Below are 22283 nucleotides of genomic sequence, written 5' to 3' on the forward strand. Positions count from 1 at the left end.
GAGCCAGACAATGGCCATGTTTATGTGTGACCAGCCGGAAACCGAGACTTGCCGTTCCATGCTGGCCAATAACTCGTTTCGATTCATAACAGTAAGATGCAACAGAACTAGGCTCTTGGCCCTGGTTCTTGCGCCCGGAAACTGGGGCCGCCAGGTACAAAATCGAGATTGATTTCTCCACGATCCGGGCATAACCTGGGACCACCGATTACCTATTACACTATCCGTTGGAACATCAACCCACCGGTCCACATAACGACTGGTTGGCATTCGTCTTACTCGTCAAGTATCACCAATTGGACTTGAAGGGAATTGTGACAAGGGCCCTAAGAGTCGGCCGTAGTGCGAAAAAATGGCATGTTTTGGGCTGCCCTGGAAATGTCACTGTAGCTTGCTTGAGTCGTGCGATATCCACTCCAAGTCACCAACCAACACAACCAAGCTAAGACTTACCAGGTGCCCTAGCTCAATTCCCACGAAATAGGGCCCATCTGGACGTAAATGCGCCCCAATATCGCCGGTCTCTGGTTCATATCCCGCCTGCTAAAGAAACAGGGGATGAACACCTTCCAAATTCGATTCCCGGCTCAATGAAATAATAAGTAACATGGTGTTCCCCTGATCAAGGTCTCTTACCCGATCAAGCTTCCTCATCTCAGTTCTCACTCTCACTCACCATCAACTTCAGCGGGACCCTCTTCAATCTGAATCAACTCCTCGAGACCGCAACTATCATCGACGCAATGAGTTCTCGTACGCCTCCCACTTTCCTTCTGGTACCGGGCGCCTGGCATCGTCCATGGTCTTTCGACCTTTTGCGCGATGACCTCCACGGCCGGGGGTTCAGTACTGAAACGGTTGCACTGGCCGGCGTGGGTAGCACCGATGTGAACGTGGGATTGGAACAAGACACGGCAGCCGTCCGCACCGAGCTGCAGAAGCTCATCGACGACGGGCGTGAGGTTGTCGTGGTTGCGCATTCCTATGGCGGTGTCCCTACTGCGAACGCGGTAGAGGGTTTTAACTACAAAGATCGAGTTGCGCAGAGCAAGACTGGCGGCGTTCTCATGGTCGTGTACATGACCTCTTTTGCCATCGGTGCCGGGTCAGCTCTTTCCGACGGCGCGGGCTCAGTGCCCTGGTGGGACGTCAAGGTGGGACAACATTCATATGCAGGTTCCGGAAAGTCAGAGACAATAGCTCATCACTCTTACCTCTTAGGACGGCTTTATCTCACCTCTCGATCCGATCTCCGTATTCTATGCCGATGTCGAGCCCGCTCTCGCCGCCAAGGCCGTCGAGGCCCTGCGTCCTCAGCCTTTCAAGACCTTTCAAGACAAATCCGGCTTCGAACCTTGGAACGAAGGATTTGAGATGGGTTACATCTTTGCTGAGGATGACCAAGCCATACCGCTTGATCTGCAGATCATGATGGCTTCTCAATTTTCTCCCAGCTCCTTCACAGCTAGCCTTTCGGCCAGCCACTCACCGTTCCTCAGTATGCCCAAGGACCTTGGGGATGCTCTGCAGCAAGCTGCTAAAACGGCTGTCGCAAAGACAGAGGGCTTGAGATAGTTGAAATAGTACATCTTGCAAGTTAAAAGTGAGTAGTGATGCATGCAAGTAGCCGGACTTCATGTGGACTATGAATCAGATGCCAGGAAGACTGTTTTATCGATGCTATCAGACAGCAGATATTCATCCGGCAAGTCAACTTCGCTACTTCCCAGGTGGAAGATGCAAGAAGAAGTCGAACTTGCCCTCGGCCAAATTACAGCGCCAGATAAGCGTCTATTTTGCACGTGAATGGCATGGAACCCCATATGTTCCTAGGTTCCTGACAGATCCGAGCCTTGAGTAATGCCTTCATGTTGCTTGTAAGGTACTGGGCAGTTTCTTGTGCCATCTGACTTTCATCATCATCTCCCCAGTTGCCGCTGTACCACAACTGTCTACAATCAGAGGTAGAGAATGCAGTCCATGGCTGTTTGCGTCCGTCCCTTCCACCGGTGCTTGGAATACCACAGGTGAGATACACATCAGTGTGGTTTTGCCCCAAAGTTATTCTAAGCCGCAGGCTCGTTCTATATGGCGCGTCCTTAGGAATTAGAAACTTGCTGTTCAGACTATCCCAACGATCTCGGGGAAAGCCCTCCACAACTTGCAACTTGAGATGCTCTTCGTGATTCTGTAATATCTGTAGATATACATCTACTCTCCTGGTGACGGACTCTTGTATCTGCCTCTGAATAGACGGTGTCACTCTGGAGATCACGCAGGCGTCTTCCTCTACCAACATAGTTCTCCGGGCGTCATCCAATTCCACACGCGTGTATCGATACTTTGCTGCCATAGGCAGTACCCTTGAGAATAGATTCGGGCCGACTTTTCGAAGAAAAACATTGAATATCTCTGGGTTCTTGCAATTTGGCGAAGCAGCGTAGTCAAGCTTCATTCCCAGGCAGTTAATCTCCGGAACCTCGAAAAACCGTCGCCGGCCGAATCGGATCCCGCGATTGGTCATGGAAAACTCTCGTCCGTCCAGCAACGTCCCTCTAATACGCGAGATACTGTTGGATTCAGAAAATGCTTCTGGAGACTTGGCGAGCATGCCGCAGAAATAAAGGTCTGAAAGATCTTGCGGCATCTTTTCTTCCCCATCAAATTTTGTCGTTGATTCAGGGCGCAGCGGCGCGTGGCAGAATATGGAAATGTCGTTTGAACGCCGGATGATCTCCTCCTGCAGGCGAAGGAATGCCCTGTCGCCCTCGCCATATAGCATCGGCATGTTGACGTCGAAGATTCCAATGAGACAGTAGGCAATATCCTCAACCATCGTTGTAGTCCGTCTCGATGCCCATGACATCCTGCGCGCCACCGGCTTCGAATCAAGTAGTGTGCAGTCCCCTAGCACGTCCGCATCCACCCGCGTGATTCTAGAGATGGCGCCCCTGAAGTCTGACCTGTGTCCTCGGAAGTTCCACTTCTCGTCGTAGAATCGGAGGACCTTGGGCGCAATGAGTTCCTGGAGACACCAGCCGCGGGTGAACCATCTGCAGTCCTTCAAAGCATCGTCGGTAGACTCCCCCCTATCACCGGCGGCTGGCCAGTCTGAGAGAAAGGCGTAGCATACCTTGGCATCACGATACCAGCCGAACATGGAGTTAATCGCCTCGCCGAGCTCGGCGCTACTCGTCTTGTCGATGCAGCAGGTGTCGATCCATGCGTACGATATGCCGTTGGCCTTGGCTTCGAGGCATGTTGCCACGATCTTCTTATAGCCAGACTTTCGCGATGCCTTGTGATCTGGTGTTTCACTAATTTGCGTGAATTCCTGGAAGCAGACCTCCTCATTGTCGACCCATGTATGCGAGAGAATAGCATAAGCTGGTGCTAAATTGGCGGTAAAGAGCCTCAACTGGAGAGTCTCCGTTTCGATGAGCCGGATTGACATGCTGCGTGGTGAATCTGCTACCTGGAATTTTTGGTGACCTGTAAGTATGCTTTAGATATCGTGTTCGTCGTAGAGCTTTCTGTCAAAGAGTAGCAGAGTAGCCCTGGAAAGTACGTGGAACACGTACGATAATCAACGGTCATGCCGCTTGGGCCGGGTGCCTGACTTTGAGGGCCTAGCTGATTGTCGTGAATCCTAGTCATGCAGGTAACATGCATGATGCACCAATAGCGTCGCTTGTCACGCTGCATCCAAGCCAATAGTCACTTACCATAATTGGCACAATAGCTTGTGTGTTCTCCATTCTTTCTGACTGTCACAGCTACTTGCTCTCTACTCGTCAACAGGGTGAAGATCAGAATATGGGCCGGGAACCCAATATCGAACTTACACCATGAACCAATATCAGGGGGTAACACCAAAACACATTGCAAAGCTGCCTATGAGAGACAAATGTGACGGTGAATCTTTGGATTAGATGCATTACATAGTACTTTTACGATACTTAATGCGAAATGGGTATTTACTTGGAAGCTTCAACGCTCCTTGCTTTGCGAATTGCAATGCCTCAAACTCTGTGTTCAGCATCGCTCTGGTACTGTCTCTTATCCTCATCATCTCCATGAGTAACCAAAGCCTCAGTCTTCTCGCTCACAGCAGCCGCAGGAGGAACCGCAGCATCATCACCGTCAAAGATGACAGCCATTTGCTCCAGGGTGTGTCCGCGAGTCTCGGGGTAGGCGAAGAAGACGGTGATCCAAAGAAGAGCAAGCATCACGATGAATACAATGTAGTACTTCCAGTGAATAGCCTCCAGTGCAATGGGGTTCACAAAGGTGTTGATGAAGATAGCGATGACGGTTGAGCACCAGGTGACGGTGAGACCTCGGGATCGAAGGCTGAACTGCCAAATCTCGCAAGGGTAGGCCGTGAGGAAGGGGGTCCTAGTTTCATGTAAGTGAGTGTTCTCATGAGAAGACCGCCCAGTTCTTGCGAGTTCGGGAATCGCCCTATAGGGGCTCAGAAGACATAGACTTACATGGCGATGTCGTATCCAGCAAAGAAGATGAACAAGAATGGGATGACCGAGGATCCGATGGCCGATGACTGGGTCGTGGCGAAAGAACCACTGAGGCCAGTAATGATGATGAAGCTCACCAACATGACGCTGGCAGAAGTCAAGAACAGGAAACGGCGACCCAGCTTGTCGACGCTGGTGGCGGCAGCGATTGCCCACAGCAGGTTCCAGACGTTCAGGCAAGCCGAAATCAAGGTCTGGTTCGTGACTGATGTGACTCCAATCGAGTTCAGGATGACTAGACAAATGTTAGCAAAGTCAGATTGACACAACCTATAGAAAGGTGTCGAAAGGGTGGGATATCGTACGAGCTAGGCAGATGTTAGCTATCGAGACAAGGAATGCGATGTTATCGGTCAAAACTCACGGAGATAGTATGACACCACGCCATTACCAGCCCATTGGGCGTAGATACCGAGAGTAACAGAGATAAAGAGGCGATGACGGTTTCCTGGTGTCTTGATCATATCCATATACGAAGCGCTGGAAGAAGCCTCCTTTTCTGCGGTAATGGTGGCCTGGATCTCAACAACCTGGTAGGTTACCAAGGGATCGTTTCTGTTACCACCTGCATGGTGAGTAGCCAGAATCTCGGTGGCCTCCTCGACGCGTCCAACACTAATCAGCCAACGAGGACTCTCAGGCGACAAGAGGAAGCCGGGCAAGGCAACGAAGGGAAGGACAATCTGAAGAACGACGGGAATACGCCAGCACCAGTCCGAGGCAATGTCACGGCAGGCAAAAGTGACCCAACCGCAGAGCGTACCGCCAAAGTACCAGCCGACCATGAATAGGGCATTGGCGATGGATCGTTGCTTCGGGTGGGCGATCTCGTTGATCAAGAGAGGAGCCGAGTTTCCGAGCCACGAGGCGGCGATACCGATGAAGAGACGGGAGTAGGTGAAGGTTGCTTCGTTTTGGGCTGCCGTTTGCATGACGACACCGAGAACCAGGAACAAGTATCCGACATAGATGCCAGGCTTGCGACCCCAACGGTTGGAGCACATGGCGGCGATGGGGAAAGCTATACCGTTCCCGAGCCAGTAGATACCTGTAATCCAACCAAGGTATGCGCCGGAGGGGTTGTGCGTAAAGGCGTTCCATCGAGGAAGGGCGAGGAGACCGCCCATGATGGATCCATCGTAACCGTTGGCAGAAGCTGGAAAGTCAAAGTTAGCTACAACAGGCCACTGTTTGTTGAGCCGAGTTTACACACAGAACAACACCATAGACAAGGTGATGAAATTGAGCTTCCGCAAGTGGGCGTGCTTCCACCAAGGGAGGTCATCGCCGGGGATCACGGCCAGGTCCTCGACAGGTTTACCCATGTTGACGTTGGGTTATCAGGGTCGCAAGAGAGGCTGGCAAAAGGATCAGAGGCAGAAGTTTCCGGATACAAAGAGAAACTCTCAAAGATGTTGTCGTCAAGTTGTCTGGACTCTTTAGAGCCTGCGAGCGCCGTGAAGCAGGGTCACATCACACAGTCCGGGGGGGAAGCAAGCAAGGTCTATATACAATCGATACTCCCTTCACAAGTGACAACAGGGGAAGCAAGTCGGAATCTGGCTTGCGATTTGCATACGAAAAAAAACCGAGGAGGTGGAGCATGGCATCCCGATGCCCCGGTCGTCGCGTGTTCGTCCGGAACGCAGATTTGGGTCGGATGGGGGATTGGGGAGGGGCCAGAACTCTCCAGTGTCACGCCCCATGGAGAAAACGCTTCCAATGCAGGCCGTCGCGGGGGCCCATACGACCCACTTGACAAACAATGGTAAAAGTGGTTTACGAAGTAGTCGTAAGGTCGTAAGGTTGGTCTGGAGAAAGGAGGACACGGGGGCGGAGAATTGAGTCAGTTCATGCTTTGATGTGACGGGAATAGTCAGAGTTGAGGTCTTCAAGAGTCAGGAGACTAAGGGGATTAACACTGAGGCGGAGAAATGTGGTCTTGGCTAACGTTGGCCTTTCCATAGCTGAAGCTGCTTAGACCAAACAATGCCCTGTGCCTCACCCCACTAAGCCGTGGCAGTTGAGGCCGGCTTTCAGACCATCTCTTCTATTTCTCCGCCTTCGAAACCGTTTCCCCATCGTGACCAGATTGCCGGCGCGTCGGCTCACCATCCACGCGACTCTGAAGCAGTAAAGTGGACGGTAAAGACCCAGAATACTCACTGATTCAAGTGTGACTACGTCATGGTCTTCGGAATGCGATTCTTTATGCCCGACGTGTGGATCAGAACCCCGCGGTCGAGGGGAGACACAGAGACCATGCTGGAGACCTGGGGCTCCCCGCGTTGGCTCTGGACTCTCGGAATAAAGAGAAGCGCCCGTCGATCGGCTCAGTTTCTCCCTTGATCAATTGCTGGTGTCTACTCTGTTCTTTTTCAGACGAATTTCGGATCTTGTTGTTGGAATTTACCTGTCTCTTCGCCGTCTGAACTGTTTCCAAAGACCAGCTTCCTGTCACACGTCTCATCATGGATGTCGAAGCACTTCTTGAACAGCTCACGCTGGAGGAGAAGATCTCACTCACGGCTGGTCAGTTACCAAAAACTATCACTCGAGCTCAATTCTAACTAGAAAAAGGCGTTGGCTGGTGGCACACTGCAACAGTCGAGCGCTTGGGAATCAAGCCGATCCGTCTCTCTGACGGCCCCAACGGCGTTCGCGGTACACATTTCTTCGACAGCACACCTTCCGCGTGCCTTCCGTGCGGAACTGCCATTGGCGCAACATTCGATGTCGAGCTGGTCCAAAGGCTCGGCCGCCTACTGTCGGACGAAGCTCACGCAAAGGGCGCCCATGTCCTGCTTGGCCCTACAATCAACACCCAGCGTGGGCCCCTGGGCGGACGTGGTTTCGAGTCCTACTCCGAGGATCCGGTATTGTCTGGCATCCTCGCCGGCAACTACGTTAATGGAGTCCAAGAGTCAGGCGTGTCAGCCACGCTGAAGCACTTTGTGTGCAACGATCTCGAAAGCGAGCGTATGGCTGTCAACGCCATTGTGACCGACCGTGCCATGCGCGAGATCTACCTGCTTCCCTTCATGATCGCCATTGAGATGGGCAAGCCCCGCGCGATCATGACCGCCTACAACCAGGTCAACGGTGTCCATGCGGCGGAGAGCAAGAAGATCTTGCAGGATATCCTGCGGGACGAGTGGAAATGGGACGGACTGGTCATGAGCGACTGGTTCGGTACCTACAGCACATCTGAGGCCATCAAGGCAGGCCTCGACCTCGAGATGCCAGGCCCTAGCAGATGGCGCGCCGGAGCCCTCTCCCACGCCATCATGTCTAACAAGGTCAAGCGATCAGAGCTCGACTCGGCGGTGCGAAACGTCCTGAAGCTGGTCAAGCAGGGCCTCGAGAACACCTCCATCCCACCCAGCGCTCCGGAAACCGAGGCGAACACACCAGAGCACATTGCGCTCCTGCGCGAAGCAGCCGCTAAGTCCTTGGTACTCCTGAAGAATGAGAGAAGCATCCTTCCTTTTGACAAGAACAAGAAGATCGCCGTCATCGGGCCCAACGCGAACATTGCGACCTACTGCGGCGGTGGTAGCGCCGGACTCAGAGCCTATAACACCGTCACTCCTCTGGAGGGCGTGAAGTCCCTCGCAAGCGACGTCGTTTTCTCACAAGGTGCCTACGGTCATCAGTCTCTGCCTCTCCTTGGCAAGGCTCTCAAAACACCAAACGGGAAGCAAAGGGGTTTCGTGCTCCGCATCTACAACGACCCCCCACCCAAGGACACCGCCAGCTCAGCCGACAGCCGGACACCCCTCGAGGAGCGCGTCCTCGACGATGCCAACATCTGGTTCGTCGACTACGAGAATGCCGACCTCAACCCCATCTGGTGGGCCGAGACTGAGGGCACACTCGTCCCCGAGCGATCAGGAGAGTGGGACTTTGGCCTGTCAGTTCATGGCACCGGCGAACTCTTCATCGACGGCAAGCTGGTCGTCTCCAATGTGGAGAACCAGCGCCTGGGCAGCAGTTTCCTCGGCTGCGGTACGGTCGAGGAGACGGGCACTATGCACCTGGAAGCCGGACGAAGCTACCGCGTCTTGGTGCGCTTCGGCTGCTCGGCCACCAGCAAGGTCAAGGCCTCCGGCACCGTTGACTTTGGCCAGGTCGGCGTCCGCTTCAGCGGCTGCCCTAAGCTCGAGCCTGCTACCGCGATCCAAGAGGCCGTGGAGGTCGCCAAGAGCGTCGACCAGGTCGTTGTGTGCACCGGTCTGAGCGGCGAATGGGAGTCTGAAGGATTCGATCGGACGACGATGGCTCTGCCTCCTGGCACCGACGAGCTTGTTGCTGCTGTGCTGGCGGCGAACCCTAACACGGCTGTTGTCGTTCAGAGCGGTACGCCGGTCTCCATGCCTTGGATCGACCAGGCCGGTGCCGTCCTGCATGCTTGGTTTGGTGGCAACGAGTCTGGTAACGGCATTGCGGATGTACTCTTTGGAGAGGTCAACCCGGTAAGTTATCTCAGGTACTATCGGAGAGCGTGAAGTTACCCTACTAACAAGCTACATCGCAGGCCGGAAAGCTTCCCCTTACAATGCCGCGCCGAGTACAAGACAACCCCGCAGCACTAAGCTTCCGCTCAGATAATGGCCGTTGCTTGTATAGTGAAGATGTTTACGTCGGCTACCGCTGGTATGACACGCTCGACATTGAGCCCCTGTTCCCCTTCGGACATGGCCTTTCCTACACGACATTCGAGGTTTCCGATCTCGAGGTGTCTGATGCGTCGGCCCAGACGAATGGCCACGCCAATGGCAACAACACAATCACGGTTCAAGAGGCGGATAGCCTCACCGTCCGCGTCAAGGTTGCCAACACTGGCTCTCGTGCCGGCTCTGAGGTCGTTCAGGTCTACGTCACACCGGCGGCGCGCACGCCATTGACCAGCACAACTCGCGATACCATAACCCGTCCCAAGAAGGAGATGAAGGGCTTCGCAAAGGTCACGCTGGAAGCTGGAGCCAGCGCCACGGCAGAGATCTCTTTGGATGTTCTGCGTGCGACGAGCTACTGGAGCGAGATGGAAGACTGTTGGCGTAGCGATGCCGGCTCTTACGGCATTCTCGTGGGAACCAGCAGCCGTGGAGAGTTCCTCGAGAAGACAGTCAAGGTGGAGAAGTCGAGGACATGGAAGGGATTGCGGGCGTAGACGAATAGACTTAGATATGCATTTGTACATAAGTGGATGGGATATTAGACATCGTGCGTTGAGACGATGATTAGAAACGCCTCATAACGCATGTTCTGCTCATGAGAGCACATTTCAATGTTGAATATAACTGGTGACGATCAAAGCAGTTGGCAGGGGGATGTGCCTTCTGAGTAATCTTGGTGATTTGCAGATTTCTTCGTAGAACTTCACGTTAAAGGTTCCACTCGAGAACCTCCGTATGCTAATTTGAGTCGTGCCATCCCACTTGACGGATCTAATCTCAGAAATTGTCGGCCTTTCGCCGCGATCACCCATCAACAAACTTCGGGCGTTGCCCGAGTCATCCCTGGTGGTAAAACATCTTCCGATCACGCGCAAAGCTGCCATCCCATGTCTAACCCCATTCGAGAGTGGGAAATCCGCTGGGGACCCCGGGATTTATCGGCCGGGGCCACAACGCGCCTCCATCAAGTCCCATTTACCATGAATTAGCGTTGGGATCAAATAACACTAAAAGGGAGCATGTCAACCCCCTTTCATCCCATTTCTCCGCATTCTTCACATTTCTCCCCCTCATTTTCCCTCTCCACGTTTTCCAGAAATCCCGGCAGGATGGGTGCGGCACCACCATCCCTATCGGTCCGAATTCCACCAGCATGCGCCGTCGCTCGAGCACTCAGGCTGCGTCCGTCAGCGTCTCGCCAACTGCGATTCGAAGGGCTGCTAGCAAAACGCCAGATGAGACTACAGGCTTATCGTCGACGGCAGCGGTGAGATCGAGCATCGCCAGCAGAGCGTGCGACGCTTGTCGTGCTCGGAGAAGAAAATGCCACTTTGACGGGTCTTCGCCCCATGCTGAGGGGCCGTCTCCGACGCAGTGTCGTGATTGCTGCAGACTCGGCATACCATGCAGCTTCCTGGTGCCCACGAGGCCGCGGGGACCTAAACGAAGGTATGAAGATCCGGGGTAGCAGGGGGTTTTCGTTCTGTGTGTAAATTCTACCCAGAGTCACTCACTTACTGGCTTGGCAGGAAACGTCTCCCATCAATGTCTGATAGGAGCGAGAGTGAGCTTCCCAATGAAGCGGAGACTCATCATGTAGAGACTGTCGAGCAGCAATCTCAACAAGTTCCTGAGCCTGCAGTGAGCATTGAGCCTGTCCTCGTCTTGTCAGGTCAGACTCCTCCATCAAGACCTTCACAAGCCAGGTCTCCCTATGGCCCGCCTCATTCTGCCCTTCATGGCCCATCTCCGCGTGCCGCAGCTCCGGCCCAGACGGAATCGCCCTCGGTAGCCGGCGTTGGGTTCCCAACAGATGAGTTGTGCTCAAGAGCACTTATACACATCTTGATGGCAGATTACCTCGACTTGGTCTACCCGCTGGTGCCTGTGGTCCATCGGCCCAGTTTCCGTCATGATCTGGCCACAAATCGGGACATAACCGATCCGGACTTCTTTGCTGTCCTCATGAGTTTAGCCGCGCTCACTGTCGGGTTGTTGCCGTCGCGCTTCCGCGACTATAGGGCAGTTGACCCCGAAGCTGCGATGCGCTTTGAAAATAGAACTGCAATGATCAATTGTTGCGCGGAGATATGTACTCGACAACGGACTGCAAACTACTGGGACCACATTAACCATCGGAAATGGGCGGTGTGTTATGTCCTTTCCGTCGCCTGCTTTCAAACAGGTCAGGTCAACCGGAGCCGGATGTTCGATGTAGAGTACTTGCAAGTTTCGCGACTTCTTGGGCTGCATCGCATTTCCGAGTATGAGGGTCTCAACTGCATCGAGACCCAGTTACGGAAGAAGGCCTTCTGGATGCTCTTCTATGGCTACGCGTAAGCCAAAGTCTCATCCCTAGTATACCACTTCGATCATGAAAGACTAACAACTACCAGGCATACCAGAGTTCAAGCAGGACGCTGGGAACGGCTGACATACTTTGGGCCTGGTGAGCTACGCGAGGTCAACTACGACGCTCTCATGCCCCTCGACATCGACGATGAACATATCTTCAGAGACAGGATCCTAGACCCCGTCTCTCCAATGGCATCGCATGGAACACCATCCGCACATGCGCAGGAACCCCGAGCCATGTTCACACTCACCAGCGGCTTCATCATCCATTCCAGGGTGTTCCACAAGGGTCTCCAAGAAGCCATAGCCACATTGGGCTGCGAATGTGAGCTCCGTCGCACCCCCGCCGCCCGTCTCGCACGCATGCGCGATCTTCTCCAAGAGATGAGATACATGCTCGACGACGTTCCGGGCCCCATGCGGCAATGGGCTTCCAACGATAGGGGTACCGATGCGGCCCCCAGCACGCCGCGGTTTGACGATGAAAGAGCTACAGCTGCCGCGTCGAGCTATGGCAGCCCGGCAGACTATAGCCGTGTCCCGGAGGCCGGATCCTACTCACAAGTGCTTCAGGGCCAAGCCGAGATCATGAGAGCTAACATCCATGTCACGCATCTGTGGTTGCAGAGCTTGCTGCTGGAACAAGTCGACGGTGTCACTCAAGAGAGCGCGATTGCCAACCCCTCGACAACTGGACGTGAGGAAGTGTCGACCGCCCTGAAAGCGAACTGGGCTGAGCGTGAGGACATTTGCCGTCAAATGCTGCACTTGCTACACAGTATTCCATATGTTCACCTGGAACCAAACGGACTCTACCTGGTATGCTCAACGCTCGATCCCAGCTTGTGCAAAGTTCAGTCTCTAATCACATCTCTCCAGGCGTACAAGGTCCGCGATGTGGCTGTAACACTACTCAACTGTCCGTTCGAAGCCCATGAACGGCCTGCCCGTCGTGCGGTGGAGTACATGCGGGACTTCACTCGCGCATTATCACGGCTCGATCGAAGTGAAATTGTGAACACAAATAGTCTTAAAAGCTGGATCGACATAGACCGGGAGCCTGCAATTTGACAGGGTGGTCTACAGCATTTCGGCATCGACAAGTCAAAATGATGACTGTGTCGGATTATGGAACGCTGCCACGAATTACCAATGAGGGTCGCATATAAACGGCATTAATCCTGTTTCAAAGCAGAATCGTATTGAAATGATCAGATCGTATGTGGTGATGTTATGCGTCACTGGTAGTTGGCTTCCTCAAGCGACAGTACCTTAGCGGCTTACAGTGTTGCATGGTGCATCGCTACACCTTCAACGCAGCAAAACAGGCCCAAAACTTGCCGGCACGATTCCTTGAGGCCAAAAGTAAATAGCCCATTCACAAGGAGTGAGTATGTCTTGAATAAAGGCAAAACAATCAAAAGATTTGAACCCGGAGAGGTTCGAACTCTCGACTTTGAAGAAGCATACTGCCGTGGTGATCACGAAGTATAAGCATCACACTCTAACCAACTGAGTTACGGGTCCTGGGTTGCGCCGGAAACCGCTCGGTTGCGGGTCTATCTTGCGTGTCTCCCTGTTTCCTCCGTGTTTGCTCGAGTTTCCGGGCGCCCAGGCGGAAGCAATGTTTGTTGTGGTGGGCGGTTTGCCAGCTTGGCGCCACAGCTTTGCTCGGAACAAAGGCGCGAGAGTATGCTCGAAACAAATTATACAATGAAAGTGGAAAGTTTCTGAGTGCAATCGAGGACTTGGGTTGAAAGCCTGGGAAGTATGAAACTTTGAAGGGAATTTTTCCTTTTCCCCAAGTTTTTCCCGAAGAGACCAAGTGGGCTCTGCCACCAATGAAATGGCTTGATCTAAGTCCCTGGCCCCTCTGGCTTGAGCTATCTGAATCGCCATGTCAATAAGCCACAACTTGGCAACCTCGGCTTCTTTATACGTTGTCGAACTGCGCTTCCAGACCCGTTGGGACTTCGTCACTTGAATCACAACGACTGTGGACTGAGAAGACTAAAATTTGGGAAGAAACATTGGGTTCGTGGTCTGGATATCGTTCATCCTCGATAGACGCTATTCAAACCATTTAGTACGAAAATGGAGAGCTGGCTGATTAAACAAGGGCCAGGGCTCATCCTTCCAACGAATACAAGACATATATCAAGTCATCATACCACCAACGCCTTACTGAGCGAGCTTGCCGCTCATCATTTTCTACTAACTTCCCGGCCCTCCTCCTCTTCAACAGATCACTCCTTTATCGATGGTCGATATTCACTTTCCTGCTCTGCGAATGAGAAACGTGGCATGTATCTGGGTGGCGGAGAATTACCCAAGTCCCTCGCCGTTGGCAGCTCGACTGGCGCAGCGGCGGGTGCAGGAGGGGCCGCAGCAGGAGTCGTCGCCTGGTTATCTGGGGCTTCGACGACGACGCTAGGAGCTACAGACGAGATCCGGTGATCGCTGGGACCGGCCTAGGTTAGCAAAATACTAAAACAGCAGCAAGATTCGAAGATACTTACTAGTAGGTCTGCATGCCGTTAACAGGATGTGTGAATCCGGTAGGTTGGGGGCTCAGTTGAGGGGAGAATTGGGCCGTCGGAGTGGCGTGGTCACGGTAGGGGCCGCTGAAGTTGCTGTAGTGACTATTTCTCCATCCTTGAGTTGATGGACTCTTGGTTTGCATCGAGTAATTGAGCTCCGCCACCACGGGCTGGGATGGAGCAGTGGGAGGTGCCTGGTATGCGGTAGAGGTTCTCTTATACGCGCGGTTGATGCCGCCTCGTCGGCCGCACAGGTATACCAATAGGCCTCCCAGGAAGAGGAAAGCTAGAGAGCCGATCACGATACCGGCAATTTGGCCGCCGCTCACACTGTGATGGTAGTTGTTGATGACGGCGCCGTTGTTGGAGCCGCCGCTGGTTGCCTTTGGTGCATCTGATTCAGTCGGGAAGGGTTCACCAGGGAGAATCTGGGTGGTCAGTGGGAGGGCTGCCTCGAGCTGTTTGTCGAGGGTCTGGGTCGAGTTCTGAGACTTTGTGAGTATACATGAATCTTTTGGCATTCTTGTTGGTGTGCCTTACCTCGTTGATTACACCGATCATCTTCTCTTTGTAGCATGAACCGGGAGCACCACAGTAGTAGAAGATCGGAAGGGTGTCATTGACGCGAACTCTGTATCGTGGCATCTGAATCATGTTATTCCCCATGGCCCGCCTGATTCCCATGGGCCATACTGACATCATTCGTGATGGCCTTGACCGACTGGTTTCCGCTGTAGAAGCCCTCGCGGCCAATGTCGATGTACTCGTATGGCGTGCAAGGAAATCCAAACTCGGCGCGGATAACCGAGTGAGCATCGGGATAGAAGATCCATTCGATGGTATCGCCGACGTTGGCTTCCGTCTTCGCGGGTGAAAATGCAAATCCAGACTACCAAGAGCTCAGCTAATTTGAAGCGGTTTTTGGGGGGATCCAGTCACTTACCGCTCCGACGGCAATAGTATGCGTTTGCGCAGCGGCAGCAGAAGCCGTTGCGGAGGCTACCACTGGTGTCCCAGTAGTCGTGGAGCTAGATGTTGTAGAGGTGAGGAAAGGCGAGATAGTTATTGTCGGCAGCACCTGAGCATTCACCAGGCCCGCTAGAGCGGCTACTCCCAACGTGAAATACCGCATTTTATCAGGAAGCTATGTTGTTCAATCACAGGATTGAGATTGGGACCAAGCAATGGTAACGGGAATGATACCAGAAGAGAGGACAGCTCGAAGGAAGAGGGGGAATGTAACGTGTGAAGGCCCAATGGCAATACTTATTGCGGCAAACATCCCCATGTACACGCCGGGCCGGGCTGACGATGGGGCTGGAGCGGAGGACTCGGGCCCGATGGCTGAGACCATCAGTCTGCATCCTGCTCGAGAACTCCGCCCAAAGCATGCATGAAAGACCCGTTGGTTTGGTGCCCACATGGCAGAGGCTGCTTTACAGCTCTCGGTTTGACTATGCTCCAGGCCTGGTAACCGGAAGAAAGGAAAGTGGCGGATATCTATGCAGCCATGAGTCTTGAATAATGGTCGCGCCTTCAAAACAGCCTTTATTGAATGTCGATCGACGAGACGAGTCTTCAGAGCAAGGGGCTCCCTCACTACGCCCTTCTATCGTCGCTAACGGACTGAGAGGAAACAGAGAGGAGACAAAGACTCGCAAGGATATTGAGACGTTTGCCATCGTGAGGCACACGTGCGAAGTGCCGAATATGGCATACCCATGAGTGAAAATGTAATGTGCGATTTCCTTGTGATACTTGAAGTATTCAGACCAACACGGCAGATAAATCATTTGACGAAACCCAGAGAAATACTCGATTTCAGGATGTGATACGGGGCAGATGGCCGAGCTGGATTGGCTTGAGCCAGTGTCATAGACGATCATACGCAAAGGACAGCTATCGCTAGAAGAAAGGATGAATGAGGCGAACTGTCGTAAAAGACCACTTGAAGAACATGAAGGTCATTTATCACACTATGGGAGCCGGCGGCTTCATACATGTTTGCTGCCCTAGCCCAGACTCTGAATGCGCTCGACCGGCTCTCACCTGGGCAATGTTTGGTGGCGTTTGTCCTACAGGGAGAGCCGTTTGGGAAAGCAGAACCACGCATAAGTGAGGTTCCTCGCCGAGCTACTTGCTGTGAGTCTGGTCTAGTGACTTATGTGGTAGGACGCAATAAGCTGGACTAGACGAAGAAGGTCTGAAACTTTGCACTATGAATAGATATCTGAAAAGAGGCTGCTGGAGTGGCTGCGCTGCTCACCTTTATAACATCCACATACCAATATCCCTTGACTGTCGATGAAACTTGGTGCAGCGCCCATCTCAAAGACTACCAGTCAAACGGCTTTGCTGCGGTGATACAGCAAGATTTATCCTGGAAAGAGACCGAAGACACAACTGACGTACCGATTAAGACGAGTTGTGTCCGGACAATGCAGGCGCTAAGACATTGTCAGGGTCCTAGTGTTGCACTAGCGGCGAGCATCGGGCTCTGGGGAACACATCCAGGGCTGAGAACGAGACAATGTTTGGAAGAACAGCTGGCCATCCTCCCTTGGTTTCGGATTCTCTTTGAGCGGGTGTCTTCCATAGACACTAACACGATGTCCAAGGTGAAAGCCGCGAGCCGAGGTGCGGGACAACCAGACTCAAAATCAGAAGTGGTGGCTTGTGATGTTTGAAATTGCTGACTGCATGGCTGAGCCGTGTTATGAAGCCTGGAAGCAGACACCAAGCTGAAGAACAAACTTTTGACTGAGTCTATACTTGAGGAGTGTCGAGATGGAGAACTCGCATGGTTGGGGTCATCTCACTGTGAGAAACCCTAGTAACGCTGGGCTCGGCACGGTGAAGCATATTTCCAAAAGAGCTTCCCGATTTCAACAAACCATGTCCGTGACTGATAGCAAATTCGATACCAAAGCCATGCCTTAGTTTCTGGCTCCTTGACATAGAAGCTGTTGGAGGCAAAGCGCGTAAAGGACTTTGCTTGGGCGAGAGCACAGCTGCCGCACAGACCAGCTCCCTGACGCGCAGCGGCTGACGGTATTCCGAGACTCTTTGGTACGCGCAACTTGGGTGCGTAGGGACCGGAGGTAGCAAAGTTTGAGATCAGTCGCATGCGCAGTGAATCTTCGAGAAGAAATTTGAAGGTAATGCAATGGTTAAATGGTGGTTGCTTCTTCATTAACTCTTACACCAGGCGTGGGCAATGAGAGCGGAAGAAGCGAGTCAGGAGGTTGGTGAGCAGGCTTCCCATGAAGAGAAGCAGACGTCGAAGAAAAACGATCGAGTGGATTCGCTCTCAGGAGTCGATTTCCATCAGGAGTTGATAGCGACTGATAAGATCCAGGTCATCTGCGGAGATGAATCTCGGAAGTAGATGCAGTATGCGCGGAGCGGTGTCTAGAAAGGAGATATTTTGAAACGTACTGAGACCAATAGTCTAATCCTCTGAGAATATCCAGGCCAGATCATGTTACATCCTGAAGATCAAAATCGACGAAAAGAAATCACCAGTGTCCGAGGCTGTTGATACTGGATAGTATCTGCTGACTAACGCACTTCGACCAGGGATCACCTTAGCGCGGAAGGAAGCACCTCAAGCGGGCCCAGAGGTCTGGACAGATCCACTTTGATCAAAGCTCTTGGCCAATCATAGTACAGTTTCAGAGCTTGACCTCTTCAGGGAAAAAAGTTCCAGCCTCGCGCCTGTGGACTGGACGACTGCGCCTCTGCCTCACGCGGCAATCTTCAACTCCATCGCCAATTGCCTTCTCTAGCCTGGGTTGACCATCATTTACGATTAGCCTTAACACGCCACGTGCAATCGCAATCATGAACGGCGACGGCTATTCCCGTGGTAAGTCTGCACGATGTCTAACAGACCCGTCTGTACCGGTGCCTCTGTGTCTAACAAACGCCTTTTGGGGGAAAAGGTCGAGGAAAGGGATCTCGCGACTATCCGGTATGTGTCCATCAGTCATGATGAAGTACCTGCACCCAAAGCTGACGCTTGATACAGAGAGAGCGCGATGATAGACGCGGTGGCGATAGAGACAGACACAGAGACCGAAGACGTTCCCGTTCCCCCTACGACCGAAGCTCCAGACGTCGCGAGGATGAGGACAGTTACGCGACAAGTCGCAGCCATCGTGAGCGTGAGCGTGAGGATAGATACTCTGGGCGCGAGAGGCGCGGTGGAGATCGAGAGTGGGATCGCGACCGCGGATCCTCCAGACGCGATGCCAGAAGAGACGACGACGATCGCCCGCGGAGAGATCGCGACCCGTACGACGACCGACGCCGAGGCGGACGAGACAGAAATGAGGATGCCGGATTTGGCCGCCGTGAACAACAACAGCAACGCCAACGCAGCGCGACGCCACCTCCCAAGAAGAGAGAGCCTACACCTGATCTGACAAACATCACATCAGTATTGGAGCGCAAGCGACGTTTGACTCAGTGGGATATCAAACCCCCCGGCTATGAGAATGTCACTGCTGAACAAGCCAAGCTGTCAGGCATGTTCCCTCTGCCCGGGGCTCCTCGCCAGCAACCCATGGATCCCAGCAAGCTTCAAGCCATCATGAACCAGCCAGGTGGCCAAGTTAACAGCGCTGCGCTGAAGCCGAGCAACTCGCGCCAGGCCAAGCGTCTGCTCATCAACAACCTTCCCCCATCCACAACCGAAGAAACCCTCCAGAACTTCTTCAATTTGCAGCTGAACGGCCTTAACATCATTGAGAGCACCGACCCCTGCACCAGCTGCCAAGTTTCGAAGGACAACTCCTTCGCCGTAGTTGAGTTCAGAAACGCTTCCGAGGCCACCGTAGCCCTCGCTCTCGATGGCATTTCGATGGAGGCCGACGATGCCACGAATGGCGCCGCCGGTAGCCAAGGCCTTGTGATTCGTCGCCCGAAGGATTACATCGTTCCCGCGGTGGTTGACGACGTCCCATATGAGCCGGGTGTCGTTTCCAACACGGTGATCGACACCCCTAACAAGATTAGCGTTGTGAACATGCCTCCTTACCTGTCAGACGAGCAAGTATCGGAGCTTTTGGTATCGTTTGGCGAGCTCAAGGCGTTTGTGCTTGTTCGTGATAGAAGCACAGAAGAGTCTCGGGTAAGCTGAGTCGCATTTGGCCATCATACGTACCATACTAACTATCCTTGCAGGGAATTGCTTTCTGCGAGTACGTTGATCCAGCAGCTACGGACGTCGCCATTCAAGGCCTCAACGGTATGGATCTTGGAGACAAGAAGCTCAAGGTTCAGAAGGCCAGTGTCGGCGTAACTCAAGTTGCTGGGGTGGAAATGGGAGTTGCAGCTATGTCTATGCTGGCTGGAACGACCTCAACTGACTCTGAGGAAACCCGTGTTCTGCAACTTCTGAACATGGTTACTCCAGAGGAGTTGATGGACCCTGACGATTATGAGGGTAGGCGTCAACATCTAGTTCTGGTCTTGTGCACACATACTGACAGTCTGCAGAAATCAAAGAGGACGTTCAGGAAGAGTGTGCAAAGTTTGGTAACGTGCTGGATATCAAGATTCCTCGTCCCGTGGGAGGCAGCAGACAATCTGCTGGTGTTGGCAAGATTTTCGTCAAGTTCGAGACCAAGGAGTCATCCAAGAAAGCGCTCCAAGCACTCGCAGGACGCAAGTTTGCGGATCGTACTGTTGTTACCACCTACTTCCCCGAGGTAAGAAGAGCCCCAGGATGGCATTGCGAGACAATTACTGACTCTGCTGCAGGAAAACTTCGAAGTCGGTGCCTGGTAACCATTTTCACATTGGGCACAAGGAACAGCGAGATAACATCACCAAAAAGGCAAGGCTCGGCGGAAAAGGGAAATTTAGGCCGATCATATTCTGACAGCCTTGTAACCATCGAAAATGCTGTATCATAATTCCGCGATGCGGGCCTCAGGCGACAGGGACGGGAGCACCCACCAAGTCGCAAAATTGCAGATGACTTGTGGCGGCTTCAAGCCGGCGCGGTGGAGGAAAATTAGGGGTGTTCTATAAAAACTTTCGACTGAAAACCATGGTTAAAGGCGTTGATTATACCTGCGTAATTGTATTTGCATCAATGGAACACTTCCATATGTTTGGTAGGTGTCGAAGTTCAGAGGTTGTGTTATTTTCGACTCCAAAACGTCTAGGCCTACAGCGTTCTTCAGTCACTTCGAGTCACAGGAGTTGGAACCATTCTTTTGCTCATGTTTTGATTTGCTATCTATCCAGGGGTTACGCGTTATCAAGGTTGACTCTGTGTGTATGATATTCTGATGCGCTTCACTTGAGGCGTCAATGAAGACCAGAATCTGTTCCAAGTGTAGACCTTTACAGCTTGTTAGCTTTCCGTTCAGAATTCGAATGATTGAAATTGAGAGAGAAAAGGTGCAGTATCAGAAGTCCTGTTCATTCATTAAGCCCGAAGACTTTAAAATAAGAGGTACCAGAAAAAAGTAATAATGGAGGATCATCATTTGATGCATAGGGGGTAAACGAGGAGCATACGTGAGCGATTCTTACCTGGGGGGAAGGATGTAGAGAGGCACCGCGAAGCAGCACTCAGCGGCGATGTATCTGATCTGTCCATCTCTCAAAGAGTTGAGATTGAGGGAGCAAGAAGAAAAATCTTGAGCTCACGAAGCTTGAGGTAAGCAAAAGAGTGCACGGACCAAGGTGAGGCTGCTTGGCCCCGTAAATCCGGCCCAGTAGCGGGTCCTCCAAAATTTTCCAGACCAAGCCCAGACGGGACAAGGATGGTAGGCTGCGAGCTCGTCGTTGAAGCCAGCTGGGCCCAGCAGGAGGAAGGAGCACTGCACTCAAGCAGCTGCCCTAATTAAGCGAGGTTCTCCCGCCCGCACAATCCACCCCGTCCACGCCGACCGGCAGCCCGCTCAAACATATCGCAATTGATCGTGAACTTTTTTCCCTTCCCTTTTCAAATCCGACCAGCGACCGACCGACTGACCCCCTCGACTCCAGCCGACAACACCACAAACCACCGTCAAAATGGGCCGTCTTCACTCCAAGGGAAAGGGTATCTCCGCCTCGGCGATTCCCTACAGCCGCAACCCCCCTTCGTGGCTCAAGACCACCCCCGAGCAGGTCGTTGACCAGATCTGCAAGCTGGCCAAGAAGGGCGCTACCCCTTCCCAGATCGGTGTCATTCTCCGTGACTCCCACGGCGTTGCCCAGGTCCGCGTTGTCACCGGTATGTCGAAATCGAAATCTCCCAAAGTCTCTGCAGGAGAATCACAAAAGAAGGAGAATTCCGCAACTGACTATTTTCGCTCACTACAGGCAACCGTATCCTTCGCATCCTTAAGTCCAGCGGTACGATCCCAGTTATATGAACACACCAAGCGGCGACTTCGATGTCGAAAGATTATCAAAACTGTCCGCGAGGAGCAATCCTCTTTACTGCATTTAATGCGCCTCTGCTTGGTCTAGGCTGACAGAGAGATATGATGAACAGGCCTCGCTCCCGATATCCCTGAGGACCTTTACATGCTCATCAAGAAGGTAAGCCGTTGGCGCCGGAGACGGTCGTCTCTATCTGTTCGGAGGAAGACGCGGGTGAATAGCTAACCAATTGGGTGATACAGGCTGTTGCCGTCCGCAAGCACCTTGAGCGCAACCGCAAGGACAAGGACTCCAAGTTCCGCCTCATTCTCATCGAGTCCCGTATCCACCGTCTCGCCCGCTACTACAAGACCGTCGGTGTCCTCCCCCCTACCTGGAGATACGAGTCCGCCACCGCCTCCACCATCGTCTCTTAAGCGCCCTTTAACCGCTATCACGAACGAATGGATTGGTCGTCGCATGACGCGGTGGATTCTGGTCATGGAGTTGGGGTATTAGGAAAGTGCATTTAGAGCTCTGATGCCAGCTCTCTAGGCCCGGTGGCCGCGCGGGGATTTCTCACGCCGCGGAGGAGGAGTAAAAGTTTCCCTGCATGTCACTCGAAAGAAGTAGACATAAACCAAACAAAAATGAGGAAATTCTTCCAAGGCAACACCAACGTCTATGAGTGTTTAAAGGGCTACTACGAGGAATCAAAAGTTTTATGAACTGGGTATCATTCATATCGTCATGACCTTGAAGCATAATGCCCAAAGTAGCTATTGCAAAGACTTTTCTGCTTCCTA

At 52.9% G+C, this 22283-nt stretch overlaps 9 protein-coding genes across 9 annotated transcripts; 6 read left to right on the plus strand and 3 right to left on the minus strand.

Annotated features, from left to right (window-relative positions):
* Positions 1–743: 743 nt before the first annotated feature.
* On the plus strand, positions 744–1575 carry CTAM01_00513 (uncharacterized protein; the record flags this gene model as incomplete). Its single annotated transcript, XM_060516564.1, has 2 exons — positions 744–1154; positions 1222–1575. The coding sequence occupies 2 exons, from the start codon at positions 744–746 to the stop codon at positions 1573–1575; spliced, it is 765 nt and encodes a 254-aa protein (XP_060389190.1).
* Positions 1576–2066: 491 nt separating this feature from the next.
* Positions 2067–5860, minus strand: CTAM01_00514 (sugar transporter; the record flags this gene model as incomplete). Its single annotated transcript, XM_060516565.1, has 6 exons — positions 2067–2084; positions 2402–3475; positions 4029–4398; positions 4494–4770; positions 4900–5691; positions 5749–5860. The coding sequence occupies 6 exons, from the start codon at positions 5858–5860 to the stop codon at positions 2067–2069; spliced, it is 2643 nt and encodes an 880-aa protein (XP_060389191.1).
* A 201-nt stretch (positions 5861–6061) lies between these two features.
* On the minus strand, positions 6062–6241 carry CTAM01_00515 (uncharacterized protein; the record flags this gene model as incomplete). The annotated part of the gene is made up of 1 exon (XM_060516566.1): positions 6062–6241. One exon carries the CDS (start codon positions 6239–6241, stop codon positions 6062–6064), a length of 180 nt encoding a protein of 59 aa, XP_060389192.1.
* A 765-nt stretch (positions 6242–7006) lies between these two features.
* CTAM01_00516 (beta-glucosidase) lies at positions 7007–9708 on the plus strand (the record flags this gene model as incomplete). Its single annotated transcript, XM_060516567.1, has 3 exons — positions 7007–7067; positions 7116–9010; positions 9073–9708. The coding sequence occupies 3 exons, from the start codon at positions 7007–7009 to the stop codon at positions 9706–9708; spliced, it is 2592 nt and encodes an 863-aa protein (XP_060389193.1).
* A 659-nt stretch (positions 9709–10367) lies between these two features.
* CTAM01_00517 (uncharacterized protein) lies at positions 10368–12640 on the plus strand (the record flags this gene model as incomplete). The annotated part of the gene is made up of 5 exons (XM_060516568.1): positions 10368–10663; positions 10771–11306; positions 11400–11550; positions 11620–12388; positions 12449–12640. The coding sequence occupies 5 exons, from the start codon at positions 10368–10370 to the stop codon at positions 12638–12640; spliced, it is 1944 nt and encodes a 647-aa protein (XP_060389194.1).
* Positions 12641–13815: 1175 nt separating this feature from the next.
* CTAM01_00518 (extracellular serine-rich protein) lies at positions 13816–15241 on the minus strand (the record flags this gene model as incomplete). Its single annotated transcript, XM_060516569.1, has 5 exons — positions 13816–14029; positions 14089–14594; positions 14650–14754; positions 14807–14998; positions 15053–15241. The coding sequence occupies 5 exons, from the start codon at positions 15239–15241 to the stop codon at positions 13816–13818; spliced, it is 1206 nt and encodes a 401-aa protein (XP_060389195.1).
* A 1102-nt stretch (positions 15242–16343) lies between these two features.
* Positions 16344–16796, plus strand: CTAM01_00519 (uncharacterized protein; the record flags this gene model as incomplete). Its single annotated transcript, XM_060516570.1, has 1 exon — positions 16344–16796. A coding segment is annotated over one exon (453 nt), but the record flags the coding sequence as incomplete, so codon positions are not given.
* Positions 16797–17952: 1156 nt separating this feature from the next.
* Positions 17953–19902, plus strand: CTAM01_00520 (U2 snRNP auxilliary factor; the record flags this gene model as incomplete). The annotated part of the gene is made up of 6 exons (XM_060516571.1): positions 17953–17977; positions 18054–18082; positions 18140–19243; positions 19297–19558; positions 19612–19823; positions 19876–19902. 6 exons carry the CDS (start codon positions 17953–17955, stop codon positions 19900–19902), a joined length of 1659 nt encoding a protein of 552 aa, XP_060389197.1.
* Positions 19903–21144: 1242 nt separating this feature from the next.
* CTAM01_00521 (ribosomal S13/S15 domain-containing protein) lies at positions 21145–21914 on the plus strand (the record flags this gene model as incomplete). Its single annotated transcript, XM_060516572.1, has 4 exons — positions 21145–21346; positions 21436–21468; positions 21611–21657; positions 21741–21914. The coding sequence occupies 4 exons, from the start codon at positions 21145–21147 to the stop codon at positions 21912–21914; spliced, it is 456 nt and encodes a 151-aa protein (XP_060389198.1).
* Positions 21915–22283: the final 369 nt, after the last annotated feature.

Source organism: Colletotrichum tamarilloi (assembly GCF_030869305.1).
Source record: "Colletotrichum tamarilloi strain Tom-12 chromosome Unknown Scaffold_1.1, whole genome shotgun sequence".
Taxonomy (NCBI): Eukaryota; Fungi; Ascomycota; class Sordariomycetes; order Glomerellales; family Glomerellaceae; genus Colletotrichum; species Colletotrichum tamarilloi.